The sequence below is a fragment of the Alosa pseudoharengus genome, unplaced genomic scaffold (assembly GCF_046254945.1).
Source record: "Alosa pseudoharengus isolate Yale_2024_CS ecotype anadromous, Long Island Sound unplaced genomic scaffold, YU_APseudo_1.1 YU_APseudo_1.1_scf_15, whole genome shotgun sequence".
Classification (NCBI taxonomy): Eukaryota; Metazoa; Chordata; class Actinopteri; order Clupeiformes; family Clupeidae; genus Alosa; species Alosa pseudoharengus.
Window position 1 is genome coordinate 20,596,539 of NW_027468620.1, and position 19,480 is coordinate 20,616,018.

Genomic DNA, 19,480 nt, shown 5'->3' on the forward strand with positions numbered 1-19,480 from the left:
TCGTCGCTGAAGAAGTACGTCAATCGCCTCCAGTCAGTTGTTTTTAGTGAGGGTAAAATCCCTGGTATGAGAGTTGGTATCATTTGCTTATCAAACAAATATTTATGTGCAGCGATTTATTGTGGTAGATACAAAATAATGATAATTAATAATAATTTCAGTAGCCAAGATGGCGTCAAAGGAAAACAGACGTAACGTCATCAATCTGCGCAACTTCCTAGGTCATTGGACTGGCATGGCTGCCTTCATGTCTGTAACGCTTGGTTAAATTGGAAAGCATATTAACGGTCTGATACAAGACTAAACAGCGATTATTAGCTATGCCACGTTATGAACTTTCTCTTATCCTCAAGGCCATGCAAAGGCCGGAGACAGCTGCTGCTCTTCGACGTACGGTTGAGACCTTGATGCAACGGGGCGCCATAGTCAGGGATTTGGAAAACCTCGGCGAAAGAAGGTTACCATACAAGATGTCCAAACACAACTTGCGACACACACGTGGCGGGTATTTTCTAATTGACTTTTATGGTTCTCCAAGTATGGTCGGCGATTTGCTTGATCACCTTGAACGTGATGTGGACGTTGTGAGACCCACCGTTTTAAAGAAGGAAGAGCCTCCACAAATTGTGTCGTACTGTTGCAGTCCTCCATCCTCAAAACCTGGCAGTAGCTCTTCAAGCCATGGTTTCTAGAAGTCTTCCCTTTTGGTATGTAGTTAACGTTACTAGCCTGCCTAATGTTTTTTTTATCGGCCAGTATTATCTTTACAGCTTAACACTTTCAGAGATCGATATCTGTCAATTTCTCATAGTCATAACTAGGCTAGCTTTTGGAACTGCTCATCAAAATGTAACTTGTGATTTTCTCACAGATGTACTCATTGATTCTTTATCCACAGGGCAGAACCCCATCTTCAAGCCATCTTAACGTTTCTCTGTTGTCTCTTGATGTCTGTTGGAAACAACACAAATTAATAAATTACAGTTGTATATGTGACGTCATTTTGTCCGTGGTCCTCCTACCCAAAAGTAATCCAGAATTACAAAATCAACATGCCGATGCCAAGAATCATTAAGTTTACAAAGGCCTGTTTAATATTTTCTGTACTTCTGCTTTGGTGAAACAACTCAATTATATACAGAAGACATAAATAGGCAACATGTTCCTTTATTCAGAGACATACCAAGGCTAAAACAAATGCATGTTGATTTAATTAAAGCAGCAACATGTGAGACAGTTTTCCCCTATATGTTTAACCAACTATTGGTATGATCTTCAATTTCAGTTTAATTGTAGGTCGTGAAGGAGACAAACTGTCCTTCCCGCATGGTTATGCACTATAGTTCAGTCCTACATCAACATGTAAGAAACGTTTTGACTGCACAACATTGCCACATTTTTATGCCTTAGTATGATAGTTTGAAACTAAAAACTCTTGTCATGTTGCATTAAAGGACAATTGAACAATATAATATATGGATTATCCAGTGTTTCTATATAACATTTAAATTTCACTTAGTCAAGTTAAACTTTCTGTTAGTTTTCTGCCACATAACTTCACTTTGGAGAGGGGGGTCAACCTGAATGGCATACAATAACACAGACGAACTTTGAAAAAGATGTGTGTATGTAAATAAAACCAAATCTTTTAAACTTTATGCTTTAATATGTTCTTTGAATGCTCAAGCATGTGTTGCATTGTATTCTCTGTGTGTATCTGTTTATTTAGGCTTATTAGCATGTAATGTCTTTCAGTCATGTGAGGCTTTAGTAGTTTTACGTCAGCTCACACAATGCTCATGACATCAGAGATGATTGATCACATGTTCTGGCCTAAAAGGGAAACTGATCAGATAGATAAATACTTTATTGATCCCCAGGGGAAATGCAAGGTCTCAGCAGCATACAGACAACACATACACATTCAGTGTATGATCAGTCAAAAATATGTGTTATACCCCACAAGGCTGATCAAGTGAATAAACAGGGAGATTTTGGACAGATAAAGTTTTAGAAGTTCCTTAAGTCAGATAAAAAAGTAAGAGATAAACAGATTAAGAGTTAGTTAAGTCAATCAGAGACAACCTACATTGACTCCTTGAAGCACAAATCTAAGTAGAATGAGAGGAAAATATTATATTGGGGAATTATACTTTGCACAGACAACAGCTGGATCTCTTGCATACATGCATGACAAAACAAGTAGACTTATGTGTCTTTGGTGGAGTTATGACAGAAATTGTTCTGTGTAGTTCTAATACTATTGTAATGCAGAGTAGGCCAAGGTCTTCCCTCTACACACAAAAAGTGTTAACAAGTTTCCCAAAATGTATTTGGAATCAAATCTATCTATGTATCTATCTCTTTATTTTAAATACCATTAATTTATCTGGATTCAGTTTACACTGACATGGCGGAAGTACATTAGAAAGAAGAAGAATTAGCAGAGGTGGGACAAAGTCACTGTTTGGCAAGTAACAAGTAGGTCTCAAGTCTTAAGCTGAAGTTCAAGTCAAGACAGAGTTCTTACCAAAGCCAAGTCCTTAACAAGTCACTGTTGTATTGTGCAACCGCATATTAATATGCCATCAATCATGCTTTCAATATCATTCTTATCAATTATCATACTTTACTAATTCAAAAAGTTTTAAAACACTTATAATCACAATCACAAGTCAAATGTCAAAGGTTTTGAAATGAATGACTTTAATAACTGACAATTCTATGTCCCAACAGTCTTGCTACTTTAATTGTGAGGTGTGAGTGAGTTAGGAAGTGAATGTGTCATGTTAAATTTGTCATCATAGAGATTACCAAATGAATAGTATAGCAAGTTAAGTTGCAAGTCATTTCTAATTTTGTCAAGTCAAATCTGAAGTCATCAAAATCATGTCTCGAGTCAGTCATGTGGCTCGATTCAAACACCTCTGATAATTAGTATATTTGGCTTTATTTTACATATTTAGCTTTTACATAGCTTTTCATGATCATCTTCCATTCCCAAGCGTTGGCTATCACAGCACACCTTTAGAGAAGCCCTTCCACCATTAGGGTACAAAACGTTCTGTAACATAAGTTACATACATTAAAACTGCAGAGGGGGCGCCATTGAGGCATGAATCTAGGCTGCATACAAATCCTTTCAGCTGGGACAAGGAAGCGCACACTCCCAAAACAAGTCGTCACATGTCTACTAGTCACCTGACTGAGCCACGATAAATACTCGGATGAGCATTCGTTCTGCAATGCAGTAGGCTAGCTTCATAGCCAAGGGAAGATCACAGAGAATTTAAAAACAAGTCAGTTTCTGACAAATACAGCGGTATCATGTTGCTTCTTGCTCTCTTTATCACGACAGGTGAGTCGTTGCTGGAAGCAGCACCAACTTTAATGATTGAAAATTCTGTTTTTGACATTCAGAGACAACTTAAACTAGAGTAACGTTAACGTTAGACTACATCCAGAGCCCGCTTATTAGACATTCTCTGCTACATCTTAGGTTACGTTAACGTTAGCTAACGTGAAAGCGAAACTAGAGGGTGGGGATAAATTCAGTTATTTTGTCCATTGTGTGTTAAATATGGGAAACGCTTAACACTAACGTTAAAGACGTCAGTTTTTCTAACAGCAAATGGCGTTAACGTTGATTGTATCCAAACCATTTAGCCATCTAGCACCAGCTTCTATAACGTTAGCTAGCCATCGATAGCTAACGTGAGCAGTGCATACGCACTGATAAATTAATTGCTAACTAACTGGTGTATTTCAGTTATCAATAACACATTCACAACTAACCCCTACATTTAGTTGATGTGCTACTTAACGTTACTCGGCTAATAAAACTGAACTTAGTTTCGCAGCTTTTATGGTTGGTTGGAGATTTGCAACATAGCATTGACGTTACATTAATGTTATGGTAACTTAATGGCCTACCGATTACTAATATACACTCAACTGCCAGACGGTGATATTTGATCTTCCCATTTAATGCTAACCTTCTTTTGAGTCGATCATGGTGGTCTTGAAAGTTAACGTAACATTAACCTTTGCTAACGTTATCTAACTGCTAGCAGCTAAGTATGACACAACATATTCTAACGTTATAACTTTTGCTTACTAACTGTAACGTTCGTTAACGTCACCTTTCAGAGAGTTTATGTTTGCTAAGTAACTTACCCCTGAAACAAACCTTCTTTTCGGGCAACTTAATTGTAACATGTTTTGTTTTCAGACATTTCCCCTCAAATGGTACCGCTCTCTAAACTCTGCCTGCTGCTTTGTTTTTATGTTTGCTTCCATGTTTTGTAACTCCCCCATGCAGAGGCACCTTCAACTTGTTATTGGAAACTGAGTTTGGATGATTCGAAATATCCTTTCATTTTAACTTCATCCGGTTTAAAGTTGGCCTTTTTACCCACTTGGCCTTTTTTGTCAACTCTTATCTTCGACTGTGTTACTTTACCTCTTGAATATTTGTTTCTTCCGTCATCTCCGAGAAAGTGAATAAGTAACTTAGTTTAACTTTTGTTGGTTTCTATATGGACATGTTGGGAGCTCTTTTTTTTTGTTTACTATCATCACTTTTTGTTGAAGAAATTATGCTATTTGAAACCATTTTAATTTAAAATATTCCCTGGTCTGTTAAAAAAAAAAAAAAAAGGCCATACATCACACGCTACGCAATGAACCCCAGCTGGACACATCCCCTTTCAGCTTCCTTTTTATATCGCCTACTACAGTAGATTCACTTCATAGTTTTGAATCATTTGTGTGGTCCTCATGCAAAGGTGTCTCTTCCTCATTGTAAGCCCTTCAATTTGAGGTCAGTAGTTTGATGACCATACAGCTCACTTTAAGAACCCTTGCATTGTCTGCCTAGATTGTATCTTATTTTTTGTGTACGTTGTGTTTTATGCAATGGGTCTTCAGCATTGCTTGAGGTTAGTCATTTCCAAGTTTGTGCTGCTGACCCATTTCTGTATGAATCAGGACAGGAGTGAGGGTTTTTTTTTTTTTCTCCCCTTGTCTTCTAGGTCTGTCTTAAAAAGGTGGTAGTTTTTATTTTCTGATCATTGTATCAGATCTATATTTGAAGTCTTCCACAAAAAAATATATATTTTCCACTCTCCCCTAGCCCTGGTCATCTTGCTTCATTGGAAACCTCTGTTCGCTTCTAATATGTTTTGGTTTTGCAAGTTGTTTGTATCTGCTGCCTCTGTAACAAATAGCTAGTCAGATAATCATGCCCTTTGTGTCTTGAGTTAAGACTTGTTTGTTGGCATTAAGCCACTTTGGAAGTCTGAATAGAGACCCCTCATTGCACCTGGTGCAGTGCCCGTGTTTAGCATGCGCCACAGGGACTCGCTGAGCGTAGTTCTCCCCTCATCATGTGAGGGTGACTCAGTGGTTGATGAACTCACTCATTTTATAAAGATCTTGATCATTGTGGTCTAAAGTCAGCACTTAAATGCTGACCTCTTGACTCTGTACTTCGCTGCCTAGTAGAAAATAAGTCACCATATGCAGTTGTGAAAAATTACTATTGACTGCCTAAAGGGATGAAACGGCTAGTCAGGTCAGGTGACTGTTTGGACATGCCGACACTGATATGGGCCTTTCTGACACAAGCCAATATTGCTTATGGTGCTTTAGGCCTACTGCTGTGACACAACCAGTCATGTGCTAGTCTTAACCTATTCCCTAGACTGAAGTAAGGTCAGCACAAGGACTGAATAGGTGTAATAAAACCACACACACAGCCATGACCATTTACTTTATAGACCTATAACCTGTAGCCTACCACAAAAGTTATGTGACTGGTCATGTGTTCTTGTTTTAATATGACACAAGATGATGGCTGAAGTGGACTTGTAGTGCTCCTGCAGGACTGTGCTGTTAAGGAGACTGAAAAACGGCTTGCTCGTATTCATTTGTGACTGGTGAGCAGTGATCTCCCCCTCCCAGGTGTCGGCCTACTGCTCTGTTAAAGCACGGCCTTATCATGCTACTCTTGGTAAACACCTGACTTCATCAGCTTCCAGTCATGCCTGACCTGATAATGGGTGCTTGTTACATGTAGGATTATGGGTTGCATTTCAGTTAGACTCTTGGTTCTCCCTGTCCAAGATTCCTGTGGCATGTGTGGCAAACGTGTGCATGGCTATGGTATCAGTTATCCAGTGCAATGTTAGCCGACCTGTTATTGCACAGGGTGTAGAGAGGTTAGAGTTTAGTCTAGAGAAGAAAGAAGGAAGGCCTGTCTTCCATTATGAAAAGTTACACTTTGCAAACTACAGTCTAGTAAGGACATTGGACTGTAGTCACGCAATCCATTACATGGAGATGACTATTAAAGCCTTCTTTAGTACTGTATCACATGGCTCTGTTGGATGCACTTTTCAAGGCCAATGCCTCATCTGTTGTTCCTCTTTATCACTGGCCTTTTGTCGTCTTTCACTTATAGCTTGCTGAACTTTGTTCCGCCTGGATGTTCTCCACATCATGACCTTGAAGTTTCAGATCCTAAAAGTCAATCAAAATCTGTGGATATTTGCGTTCTTAATGTCTGTCCCCACGGGTTTCTTTTTTAACATAATGGAAGTGAAAGCAGGAACCAAGTGGACTCACCGTGGTACTTTCCCCACAGTCTTACACTATTGCTTTGTTACATCTTATCATTGGACTTTCATCCTCAACAGTATGTGCCTCAACAATATGTCCCCTCTGAAAGCTGTGATATTGGCGAATCGGATTGAGAAATTGAGCCGACATGGTTTAGCTTGTTTTGCTTGGCTGTGACGGAACATATTCAGTTAGCAGTTGATCCATGCAACTTCCTGATTAGAACACTACAGTGTTTGCTATTGTACTAATGGCATACCAGGCATAAAAAAAAAAAAAAGTTTGGTTCCTGTTGGTTGTCAGTTGAGGCCATGGGTCGGTAGGAAATTTTTTTTATTTATTTATTTGTTTTTTTTTTATTATTTATTTATTTATTTTTTCCCCAGTGGCGGTAAGGGATGGGTAGAAAATCAGTCCAGGATTTCGTGAGGTTTTTTGAGACTGTTGCGACCTAAAATGTCTGGATGGAAGTTGCTGTGTTTTTAGTTGTTTCTTGTGGAGAAATTGTGGGAGGAAGTGAAAATTGCAAAAATAGTTGCTTTTTTTTTTTTTTTTTTTTTTTTACATTTAGGGCAATTAAGGTTAGTAAGACCAAAATCACACTGATCATCTTGATGCTTATTAAAAAAGGATAATCAAAGGTAAACCGTAAGGATTACAGAAAATCAAAGTAGGCCTACTTTATTTGTGAAAATGCTTTGACTGAGGTAATTCACAAAGCAGTATAACCTTTCGTAGAACTGTCCAAAAAAGACAGTCACCTAAAGAGATGGCATCATGTCATATGTTTCAATACATTAATATATTTTGTAATTCATATTAAGTTCATATCTTTTTAATAATTCATAGTCTGTGGCCTGCATAATTACTAATAGCCAAGTAAGTATCTAATAATTTCATATTGATTTAAACTATTTGACTACACTTCTCTTTAATGTCATTACATTGGTGGTGTACGTCTAATTGACTGCCTGCCCTTTAAGGACGTTTCTGAGTGGATTGGAAGGCTTGCATCTCACTGTGTTCGGGTAGGAGTGTAAATCACTTTTTGTATAGTGCATTACCATAAGTGGATGCAATTGGGAATGTCTTCTATGTCATTAGTTAAAATAAATGTTAAAAAAACAACTCGAATGAAATCATTCTTGGATCATAGAAGAGGTAAATGTCTTGCAATTTTATTAATTTCTATGATTTTGGTAGCACTACTCAAACTAAGCCCACAAGCTAGCAAACATGACATAAGCTAAAAGGACATATCCAGGTAAACGTTTGCCAATGGGTTGCATAGCCTACTCAAATGTCAGTAAACAAAGTAGGCCTTAATTAACTTACTTTCATAGCCTAGGTAGGTTAGCAACACCAGGTTGAGAGATGCAAGTAAGCAGATCATTAACGTTAGCCTTCTATTTATTGTCATCAAAACTGCAGAGGAACGAACACGTTAGGGCAGTCTTTGGTGTTATATGCAGAAGGTGCAGAAGTAAGTGTGCCATCTGGCTCAATATTCTGCGCGAGGGACTGTTGTGGTAGGTGATTTCACGGTGAAACTACGATGATTGGTCAAATTTGCGAAAAAGTTGCGGTGTTTGGACAAAATTGCGAGTGCCTTGGTAAGTGACGAAAACAATCGTCTTCGTGAACAGCTGTGCATAGGCTACTTTGTAAAAGAGAGAATACGCTCATCCCTATACATAACGCAAGGGGTAATTAATGTAATTATAGTTCGCCTTTTATTTGTGGATTTATTTAATGTAGCCTAGACTATTTAGTGTTATTTCTTCCCCAAGCTCATAAAATAAATTTGGGTCGCACATAAATTGACAGGGTCGGTCGGAAACCGGAACCCAATAAAAAAATTTTATGCCCCATACCATACAGACTAATTGGGAGCACTGCTTGTTGTATCATGTAAAAATGTAAATCAGTTTTCTAGGCCAAGTATACTGGCGCATACAAGAAATTTGGTCTCTGCATTTATCCCATCTGTGAATTAGTGAACACACAGTGAGTTGAAGCGCACACACTAATTCAGAGCAGTGAGCTGCCTTGCTACAGCGGCGCTTGGGGAGCAGTGAGGGGTTAGGTGCCTTGATCAAGGGCTCTCCAGCCGTTCCTACTGGTCGGGGATCGAACTGGCAACCCTTCGGTTACAAACCCGAAGCCCTAACCAGTAGGCCACGACTGCCCCCCCAGTATCAGTAGTTTTACTGGTTGGTCCTACGGTTTTGTGTCAGAGTAAACAACGACAATAGACATAAGATTGTAACCCCAACCCATTTTGTATATTTTTCTTTCATAAGTGAAGGACGTCCTGTTTTTGTTGACCATTCCACCTGAAGATTCTTGGCCTTGGCTGAGCTGAAATCTTATGACCTTTCACTGACTGGCCCAGGGTGTTTTGGCAGGACATCACTGCATGCACATGATCCGATTGACAGGGAGCATAGTGAACATGGCTGGCAGTAACACTCCCTCTTCCTCTCTCTAGCTGTGGCCACCCCCCTGTTGGGGACAGAGCAGTGCGCCCGCGGCCCCCCCTACTGGTGCAAGAATGTGAAGACTGCCTCCCTCTGCGGTGCTGTGACCCACTGCCAGCAGAACGTGTGGAACAAGCCCCAGATGGTACGTTTGCCTCCTCTTCCCTTTTTACCCTATTTCAGTTTCCTTTAGTTCCTGTTCCCTATTCACGGTCCTCAAAGACAAAAAAAGCCCAAAAATATACTTTAAAAAGAGAAACAGCTGAACTTGAAATGTATTAATAATATAGTCAATTAATCAACAGATAGAACACCGATTCTATTCAATAAATCTGTGGAATAGATTAGTCAATTGTTATAAAAACCAAATGCAGATGCCATACTCATCAACCCTTTGAAATATAACATGCATATCACTGCCATGCCTTTAACATGATATTCCTTTTGCCTGGTAGAAATCTGTGCCTTGTGACCTGTGCAAGGAGGTGCTCATTGTTGTTGAACAGCTACTGAAGGACAATGCTACAGAGGTGAGCGCAGTTACTAACCTTCCCTGTTGTCTTAAATGTCAAATGTGTTACTGTTGTGTTACCGTAGAAAATTGGGACATCCTGGTATACAGTTTGCATTCCATTCCATTAGCTCCTGTGGCTCAGCTGTGCTGGCAAAACCAGCATCATGGGCCTTAGACATTAGATTTAAATACAGTGTAGTAACAGCAACATTGTGTGCTGTGTATCCTGTACTGTGAATAACTTTTGATACTTTGTTCACTGTGTGTTTAGTCTGAGATCCTGAGCTACATTGATAAGGCCTGCACCCTGATCCCTGATGAGAGCCTTGCTGACGAGTGCAAGGAGCTGGTGGACAGCTACTACCCCATCATCATCGGCATCATCAAGGGCGAGCTGGTGAGTGGGGGACCTTGTCAGCCATCTTGCTGCATTAATGAGTGGAGGAAGAGGAAGTCCAGTAGTGTCATCACAGTAGGCGGTTTCCTCTTTTGCCCACCACCAAGTGAATGCTGCCACTGCAGAGGTTATTAGATTACTGAGGTTTATGCCACAAACATATTTGTGTTGGAAGTAGGGTGAGGGTACCAAGTGCCTCCATTTACGGCACCAAACTTTATTTTTATATGTGTATACTGTATATATGCTGTTTTAAGGAAGTATGTGTGGTATTTCTGTCAACAGTAGTAGTGTAAATGTAGAGATCTTCGAGAATACCAATTTCTAGTTTTCCCAACAATGGGTATAGTGGACTGTGGAGTGTCTTCAGTCGGATTTAAATTGTGTTGCACACTTCTGTTGCCGTTTAGTGCTGGCTATACCGACAAGTTTTGGCTGGAGTAATTTTCCGCTGAAGACTCATTCGGCTGGCCTTGCCTCAGATCATTTGTGTCTGCTTAATAGTCCTGACGGATGTACACACAGTGTAGTCAGTAAAGGGATTCAGTGGGTGACATTTAGACTGCTCCCAGAATGCGGGAGGCTGAGAGAACAGACCTCCCTTTGTGAGATGGCTGCACTCGGCCGTCCGAAGGGCCACTGCCGGCGTTGGGTAATGGCCCCTGTCAACACAATCCCTTCTTAGATGGCAAAGAAGATCAGAGGATTTGGATTTCTTAACTCTTGAGTCTAACGTCAGTCGTGTTCCTTGAGGCGTGCGTGCGTGCGTGTGTGTGTGTGTTGACATGTTGTCCATTGTGTTTTGTGCAGGAGGATCCCGCTGTTGCCTGCGGTGCCATGGGTCTGTGCAACAGCATGCAGGCCGCCCTGGCCAAAGCCCAGTCCGAGCTCCTGTCCAATGAGATCCCCCAGGTGGACCTGTCCCAGAGGGCTGCCCCCTTCCTGTTGAACATCCCTCAGCTACTCTACCCAGAGGCCCCCAAGCAGGAGGCCCCCAAAAAGGTGTGCTGTGCTGCTCTTCTCACCACCCTATCTCCATGACTACAACCATACTTACCGTTGTCAAAATGCACATGTTTCTACTCCTGTAGTGCAATTCTTAGTTGTAGAATCATTTATTTGAAAGGAATAAAATGTCATGTTTTTCCCTTTTAAAATGGTGGGCAAGTCCTAAATCCTCAATGTTCTTAAATGGTTTTCCTCCTCCTTCTTCTTCTGCTGTTCCAGGAGAATGGCGATGTGTGTGAGGACTGCGTCAAGTTCCTGACCGATACCCAGGAGCAGGCCAAGAGCAACGCCACTTTTGTCAACGCCCTCATCGCTCAGCTCGAGAGCCAGTGTGACCTGCTTGGACCAGGCCTGTCTGACATGGTATGTGAGGGTCGCCACTTGAGAGCTTACATAGGGCGAAGTGCACAGGGGATATAGAATGTGTTTGTTTGTTTTTGTAGTTATGTATGTTTACCTTTTGCTCAAACAACAGCTGCGTTGTTTTGCTTCCATCAGCGGTGGTAGATTTGACCCCTGTGTAATTGGATTTTCTTTGCAGTGAGGGAGTGAAACATGACTTGGTTTAATGGTAATGGCAAGTTGTTCTTGCAGGATGCATGGCATGAATGAATGAGTGTGGTTGTCTTCCTCTGCTCTTTTTTCTTAATGGTCTTCCCCACTCTCCTCCCTTCTCTGCAGTGCAAGCAGTACGTTAGCCAGTATGCCCCTCTGGTGGTCCAGCAGCTCATGTCTATGGTGAGTAGGCACACTGCATGAAGTGTTACCTTCATTTTACATGCTCCATTTTACTTTCTTCATCAATCTATACAAATTCATTTTTCATTCGCCTTATTCAGGCGATGGCCATTGTAAACCAAAATGGGGTACACAAACCATAGGATTGTTGTGTTTTATGCATTCGCCAGTAAGTGGCGAAAATGCATTAATGATCTAGTCAATGTACCCTGTAGCCTTGCTATGGTTTACAAAATGGCTGCCGCATGAATAACACAAATGAAGTCTTCTGTTATTCATCTATCTATTTGTGATCATCCATCATATTAGCTCTCACTGGTGGTTTTACAGAGTGTAGCTAGCCTGTATCCCTGTGTGCGTATTGATATGCCTTGGTTGGATAATGGCATGGATAATGGTAGTTTGTCTGCTTGAACCGACAGAAACTGGAGTAGAAATTCCCCTTTCTGGTAATTTGTTCTCATTTTCTAGTCCTCCTGGCTTTGCTTCTCTTATTCCCATTATTAATCGGGTTGTTATCTTCCCTTTTGTCTCCTGTATCTTTTCTCCTTATTTGGCTCCCTGTGCTTTCTCTCACTCTCTCACTCTCATTCTTTCTCTCACTCTCTCTCTCTCTCACTCTCATTCTTTCCCTCACTCTTCTCAATCACTCTCATTCTTTCTCTTTCTCTCTGTCCCCCCCCCCCCCTCCCTCTCCTTCTCTTTGTGCTGTGGTTATCTCTGCTGGCCATCTAGGAACAGGTAGGTCTTGCTCCCATCTCGGTTTACAGTCTCCCCCTCCGCTCCTGCTGTCTGTGCTGTGTTGTCATTCTCACTTGTGCTCACAACTCTACCCCCCCCCCCCCCACACCCCACTAACGTTAACTCCCTGTGGTATTGTGTAGAATAGATTACTGATATGTCCTAACATTAACCCCAACGTCTGTAGACATTGTTTGTTCTGGTTTTGAGATGTGTTTGCTTTTAAGATGTCCACCTAGACGGAGTAGTGCCCTTTTCCTTTATGTTTATCTTTTTTCTGGAACAGGCTTCTGAGAAATGTAACTAAAACATGGGTATTTGTTTAGCTGTTTTGGGCATCGAAACAGACCAGTGAACCATACCTGCCATATAGCTAATAAAGTGACCAGTAGAAATGGGCAATTTTTTCGGTTTTATTTGAAAACCTATGCCCTTAAAGGCAAAACTGACTGATTTTTGTCTGCCTAGTCAGCAGGATTTGAACAAGAAACTCCAGTTTCACATCACTATCACCAGTATGTCACCCCTAAAACACTGTAATCCTCATTATTGTTAACATACTAACAACTCAACCTAAACCAGCAGCAAGCAAATGACCACATTTGCTTGTTAAGATGGTAGTAGTCTAGCCACTGGGGCTAGCACTCTGACTATGGAAAGCTAATGGGTCTGACTGCATGTAGTTGGAATGACTGTGTGTATACGTATACGTAAGGGTTAGCATGTGTTGTGGAATATGGCCTTGCGTGCATGACTCAGTGGGAAAAGTCAAGCATGGACTTCAACCTCCTTGGCCAGTTATGGTTGTGCTCATGTGTCATTTGCATTTGTTGGTGGATTTGTGTGTCTGTCTGTCTATGTGTCTGTGTCTGTGTCTTTATGGACCATAAGAACAGTATAACAACTGCATCTCCTCTTTCCCCATGTGAAATGCAGCAACCCAGTGATATCTGTGCCCGTGCTGGCTTCTGTGAGTCTGTGGTGAAGTCTGTCCCCATGGAGACCCTGGTGGCTGCCAAGGTGGTCAAGTCCATCCCTGCCCTTAAGATGATCCCTGCCGTCAAGATGGTCCCCGCCACTAAAGTGGAGCAGCCCGCTGCAGTCAAGGCTGGCACAGTAAGACATGGCTGACCCTTCAGCTGTCAACCTCAAACGAGTATTTTCAGCTCAACAGAAACCCACATGTTCCCTAGCGTGTGAGCTTAGTGGTGTGTGTACAGTGACACAGCTGGGGTGGTTCATTTTGGTTTTGACCACAAGCACTTTGGTAGCTCTTTTATTTTTTTTACAAATGGAGGTTATCTTTAACATCTGACCGGGCCAGATCACCCTATATGTACACTTCACAAGTTGCGTAGGGCCCCGCAAATTAATCAAGCCATGGTCTACGTTTGAAAAGTGTTGAAGGGAATCAGAGGGAGCCAGTATATAGGTCTTTTGCAAGTGGCCAGACACAGGTGAAGAACAGTAAGCCTCAGCCAGTACTAGCAGCCCACACCCTAAAGCTGGGGCAAAAAACTATATTTGATAACTTCCGTAGACATCCAAAATGGGGTGGGATGATTTAGAGTTCAGGTATGATGGCCCCTTAGCAGAAATTTGCTTAGAGCCCCATGGAGGTCTAAACCGGCACTGCTGTCTGAACGTCTATCTTTTATGTAAAGCACAGTGACTTGCCTGAGCCTCTTTGTATGAAATCTGCTATACTACCCTGCCTTGCCTTGCTCTGTAATTAATGCTGCTGTGTGTGTGTGTGTGTGTTGCAGAAGATGGTGCGCGCCCGTGACTCCCCCCAGTGTGCCGTGTGTGAGTTTGTGATGAAGGAGGTGGCGGACATGCTGCAGGACCAGCACACTGAGGTGAGGCCCGCGCAGCAGTGGGAGGTGGAGGACGCTAGTAATACAAAGTATCAATGGGGGGAAAAACAGCACTATGCAAAATACCATAGCAGGAAAAAACAACTCTATGCAAAATATCAATGTGAAAATACTGCTCTATGCAAAATGTCAGTGTTGGGGGGGAAAACAACTCATCAGTTTATGTTATGGAAAGGTCTGTGTCTGTGGTAGAAGGATGAGTTAAAACAAAAGTGTTAATTCAAAAATGACTTCCTGTTGTCGCTTCTGCCTCTGATGTTTGAATGTGTGAATGTGTAGTGCCCCCTTGTGTTCTAATAGTGGTGTTAGAAAGTGACTTCATATGTCAGGTGGACGGAGGTGGGGTCATTCTCACGGCCCTCTTTCTCAGTAAGCTGCTGAATGCCAGTATTAAGCTGTGACTCATAACAGAAGAGAAAGAAAACATTGTTTAGTTTCCAGAACACTGTTACAAAAATGGAATGTTGTTTTTGTGAGCTGTATTTATGACAAGTGTAAAAGAACACCCTCCACCAACCTTCCTCCCCCTCCCTCTCTCTTTCTCTCCCTCTCCCTCCCAGGAGGAAGTGATTGCCACCGTGGAGAAGGTGTGCTCTGTGCTGCCCAAGACCCTGTCCGCCCAGTGCAAGGACCTGATTGAGACCTACGGCCAGGCCATCATTGACATGCTGGTGCAGGAGGCCGACCCCCAGACCGTGTGCGTCATGCTGGGGCTGTGCAAACAGGCTGACCGCCTCTACATCCGTAAGTTTGCGCTCGTAAATGACTTCACCAGTCATGCACCACTGTGATGGAATGACTAATGGGGATCAGGCTGAGTCACTGGGGTGAAACCGGTTGCTCATTCGCACTAGATTCAATTATATGAACATTAACTGATATGAGAGTAAGCCCTGTAGTTAACTTAAAGGCAAGTATTTACTGCACAATTAAAGGGAGCAGGTTAAGGTTTATATCAGACTTTTTTTTTTTTTTTTTTTTTTTTTTTTTAACAGTCCCTTATTTTCTTGACCGTCTCTTCTCCCTTATCTAGCTGTGATGGACCAGACCCGCTTCGGTAACGGCGGCTTCTGTGACGTGTGCAAAATGGCCGTGCGCTACATCGATGGCATCCTGGAGCAGAATGCCACCGAGGCCGAGATCGAGGATGCCGTCAGGAAGGTCTGCAACTTCATGCCCGAGAGTGTCCGCAGTGAGGTAAGAATCCAAACAGCAGTCTGGCTTCTCAACACTTCACAGGTCAAGACTGCCAGGGTCATGTTGTCCTAAGTTTGAAACTCCCCCAAATAAAATACAAATTGTTTCTCCACTGTACTAAATCAGAGTACCTGCGGGGTCTTAAAATAATTGAAAAAGGCTTAAATTGAATATTATCAAATTAAGGCCTTAAAGTATTGCACTTCATTTACAAGGTCTTATTTTTTTTTCATTTGGTAGAGTTAATGGATACCGTAACATCAATTTGTTTCCGTAGAGACCATGATAGCCATTGTAGATCCCAAGCGGAAAATATGTGTCTCTTCAGAAAATAAACAAACTATTGCTTTTATTTTGAAACTTGTGTTTACGGTTCTAATCCCTCAGTCATTCACGCCATTCTAAAGTGAAAGTGTGTGCAAGCACAGGTGTGTCTGAAATGTCAGCTGGAAAGATCGGCATGTCACAGATGGGATAGTTGTAACTTTGAGAATTAAGTATTCAGAACAAGTACAGTAATAAAAACTAGTAAATTAGCATAACAATGTAGCCGCATGTTTTCTTCTAATGTTGTGAGTGTTCTTCTTCTGTTGCCATTTTTGCATGTGAACATGCAGTACGTGGGCTACTGTGTTCAACTGTAGCCTATAAGCTACAATGAGTTTCTGTGATTAAGTTTGAACAATTTAGATGGACAAAATGTGGTGCAAATTCCGACAACTTTAACTTAATCATTGTATAGTAAAGGTGTGAATAAAAGATGAATAGATGGAATATTCCTTCCTACAGGGCACAGTTTAATATGTCATGTGAACACTGTTTTCACAACATTGTTAGTTTAACAAACTAACTAGCACAATCTACAAGTAGTCTAGGCTGCAGGTTAAAACATTTCAAATCAACTTGACAAATGCAAGCATAGTCTACCCTATTTTATTTATTTAATAATGTTAGCCTGAAAAAGCATATTTTTTTGGAACAGAGTTGGTATTAAATTTCATTTGAAGTGGTATTAAAGTCTTGAATATTAAGTTGGAGGATCCTGGGGGTACCTTGTTAATGCATTCAGCTTGGCTCAGTGCAATGTGCTTTATGCTTCTCTCGGTTTTAAGTGTGAACCCTCTCTGTTGTCCCTCCTCCTGTCTCTCGCTCCTCCTCCTGTGCAGTGTGACCAGCTGGTGGAGCAGTACGAGCCTCTTCTGGTGCAGCTGCTGCTCCAGATGTTGGACCCTGACTTCGTTTGCATGGTGAGCACTCCCTCATTTAGCGGACACTTCTCACTACAGATGTTGCCGTGCAGATAATTGGAAGTAGGCTGATTAATTCCACATGTAACAGACTTGAGTCAAAAAATATATGGTGGGTATAAATAGGCCCTGTGACGATGGCAAACCTGCGTCATGAGTGACTTTTCTGCCTTTAAAATGGATAGGAAAAACTGCATGTGGAGACCCAGTTAGATGGTTGTAGCAGAGACGGTTGATAAAGCAGTTTGTATATTAAGGATCTTTGGTTGTAGTGTGATGTCTGAGCCTCTGTGTACGTGCGTGTCCACAGAAAGTGGGAGCGTGCCCCGAGGGCCTCAAGCACCTGCTGGGACTGGAGCAGTGCAGCTGGGGACCTGCCTACTGGTGCAAGAACATGCAGACTGCCACACGCTGTAATGTGAGTGTCTCTCTCTCTCACTCACTCACTCACTCACACAGTTTTTACAGTCCATGGTTTAGAAATTGAAATGTAAACGTATTGAGCCAATTGAGCGAAGGTTGCAGTCTGTGCTACATAAAATGGTTGTTTTAGTTAAGACTATTCTGGAATATGAAAATTAACGTGTGTTTGTTTGTTTTGTTCCCAGGCGGTGGCTCACTGCAAGCGTCATGTTTGGAGCTAAAGAGGAGGACCAGCACCACTGAAACCTGGGAAATTAAAGGAGAATTTGTTATAGCGCTGCTTTCCTGTTTTTAAAAACTAAAACGATGATTTTTTTTCCCCCCCTTCCTTCTCTTTTTTTTTTTTATCTTAAAAAGGGGAGATCAGATTTGAAATGACCACCACATAATCATTTTGGAGCTAACATAAGCTGAAAACAGGATGTTTTAATGAAGGGATGTCTACACAAGGGGATGGGGACCGGGCACGTTTCGCTTGGACTGGGTGACTTGAGTTAGTTTCTTTGTGTTTTTAGGTTTTTATTTCTGTTGCTGTAATTGCTTCTTGGATGTGTAATGAACTAGTGAGGCTCATGCGTACTCGTGCAACATTTTTTTTTTTTCTTTTCTTTTTCTTTTTTTTGACTGCGCAAAAAACGTCTCCCACAAGTTGCTTAGCCTGGGCTAGGTTAGGGGAACAGGTTGTGCCTTGATTGCAAAAGGAGGTCTGAGACCTCGGAAAGCTGAGATCGTTGTCTTTGGATGCCCAGTAGCCCTGAACCCCCCCTACCCTGTACCGGTCAAAAATACACAAATGGAAGGACCTGCGAGGCCAGTGTTCTGGATTTAGATATCTTTTGTGCTCTTTTTTTTTTTTTGTCAATCTGGACCCTCCCACCCCACCCCTCATCAAACGTGAAATTGATCTTTTTGATTTTTCTGAGCATTGATAAAAAAAAAAAGACCGATTGATAGGTGGGTTAACTCTCTTGAGTGATGAGGTTTTGTCGTTTAGGGGTGGGCTTTGCACATGTGTGTGTGTTTTGTGTTTTATCTGTGGATGAATGGGAATGTCTGCAATCCCACTTGACTATTTGGCCACCAACAGCTCATTTAATCTGTTTTCTGTACTAGATGCCTCTTTAGTGCACTCAATCACTGTTGGCTTCACTTTGTTTGGTCTGAGATATCTGTAAAGAGATTTTAATTGAATTAAAAACGACTCCAAATCTATTTATGTATTGTTTTATTTCTAAGCACACTTTATTTTTATTCTTTCATAGAATAGGTAGATGATAACCCAAAAATGGTGATGAAATGCATACAGGTTTTTATTTGAGCACTTCCTCCACCAATAACTAGTTTGTGCAGTTGTTTTTAGCCACCAACTTTTCCAGCTATACCCCTCTACAACAAAGGCAAGTGTTGTGTGGGGGTTGGTATGAAATATGAGAAGATATAGATAAGATAAAATCACATTTGTATCAAACTGTTTAGGAGAGAATGAAACAAGGAGTATTAACTATTCATGGAAGCCTTGATCCAAATAGTTTTAGAACGCTAGGGGTGGCTTGATCCAAATGCAATCTTAGAATGCTAGCAGCTGTCATTCAGTTAGTTTTTCTCGTTTTGGTACATTTCTCAGATTCAAATTAAAATGTTCAAAACCTCAAAAGCAAGATATGTAATTCATATGGGAGCGTGGCCTCTTTTCTTTATCTGCTTTAAAGTAAAAGTAAAATAACGAGAGAAATTCATTGCTTATATGCAGTTTGAAAGTGTGACTATACAATGGTCTGAGATTTTCACTCCAGACATATGCCCAGCAATGATCGTAGTCTCATATCTATCAATGTATGCTTTTTTGATGGAAATGCATGATTTCAATTGTGACCCTTATGGGCATAGTTTGTTTGAGTCACCTCAACAAAAGGCAGACTTTATTGGCTTACGTTTTTCTCAGTCGCTTTGGCACATTTCTCAGGAAGGTAGGTACTTTATTAATCCCGTAGAGGTTTTATTTTTGGAATTGATGTATGATCGTCATGATGGATGTCACATTGTGTGCCATCCAAAGTTTGCTCCACTGTTTATCAACCCCCAAAGATATACAGTAATAAAGCAACATTTTGGTCAAGGATCTTCCAGGCTATAATTTTATGGCACAGACAACATGAGGTAGAAACCACAACAAATTAAGTCACATTTTTTAGGCACTCACTCAAGAAATGTGCTTAAATGTTTTGAAAATGTTAGAT

General features: G+C 41.3%; 2 protein-coding genes across 2 annotated transcripts; both read left to right on the forward strand.

The window, feature by feature from the left end:
- The first annotated feature begins 107 nt into the window (after positions 1–107).
- mrps6 (mitochondrial ribosomal protein S6) lies at positions 108–1,658 on the forward strand. Its single transcript, XM_076285838.1, has 2 exons — positions 108–707; positions 899–1,658. The coding sequence occupies exon 1, from the start codon at positions 321–323 to the stop codon at positions 690–692; it is 372 nt and encodes a 123-aa protein (XP_076141953.1). The 5' UTR covers positions 108–320; the 3' UTR covers positions 693–707; positions 899–1,658.
- A 1,557-nt stretch (positions 1,659–3,215) lies between these two features.
- Positions 3,216–18,455, forward strand: psap (prosaposin). Its single transcript, XM_076285836.1, has 14 exons — positions 3,216–3,358; positions 9,113–9,246; positions 9,557–9,631; positions 9,887–10,012; positions 10,823–11,014; positions 11,240–11,383; positions 11,702–11,758; positions 13,436–13,615; positions 14,266–14,358; positions 14,937–15,120; positions 15,410–15,573; positions 16,740–16,820; positions 17,131–17,238; positions 17,429–18,455. Exons 1-14 carry the CDS (start codon positions 3,328–3,330, stop codon positions 17,462–17,464), a joined length of 1,605 nt encoding a protein of 534 aa, XP_076141951.1. The 5' UTR covers positions 3,216–3,327; the 3' UTR covers positions 17,465–18,455.
- The last annotated feature ends 1,025 nt before the right edge of the window (positions 18,456–19,480 follow it).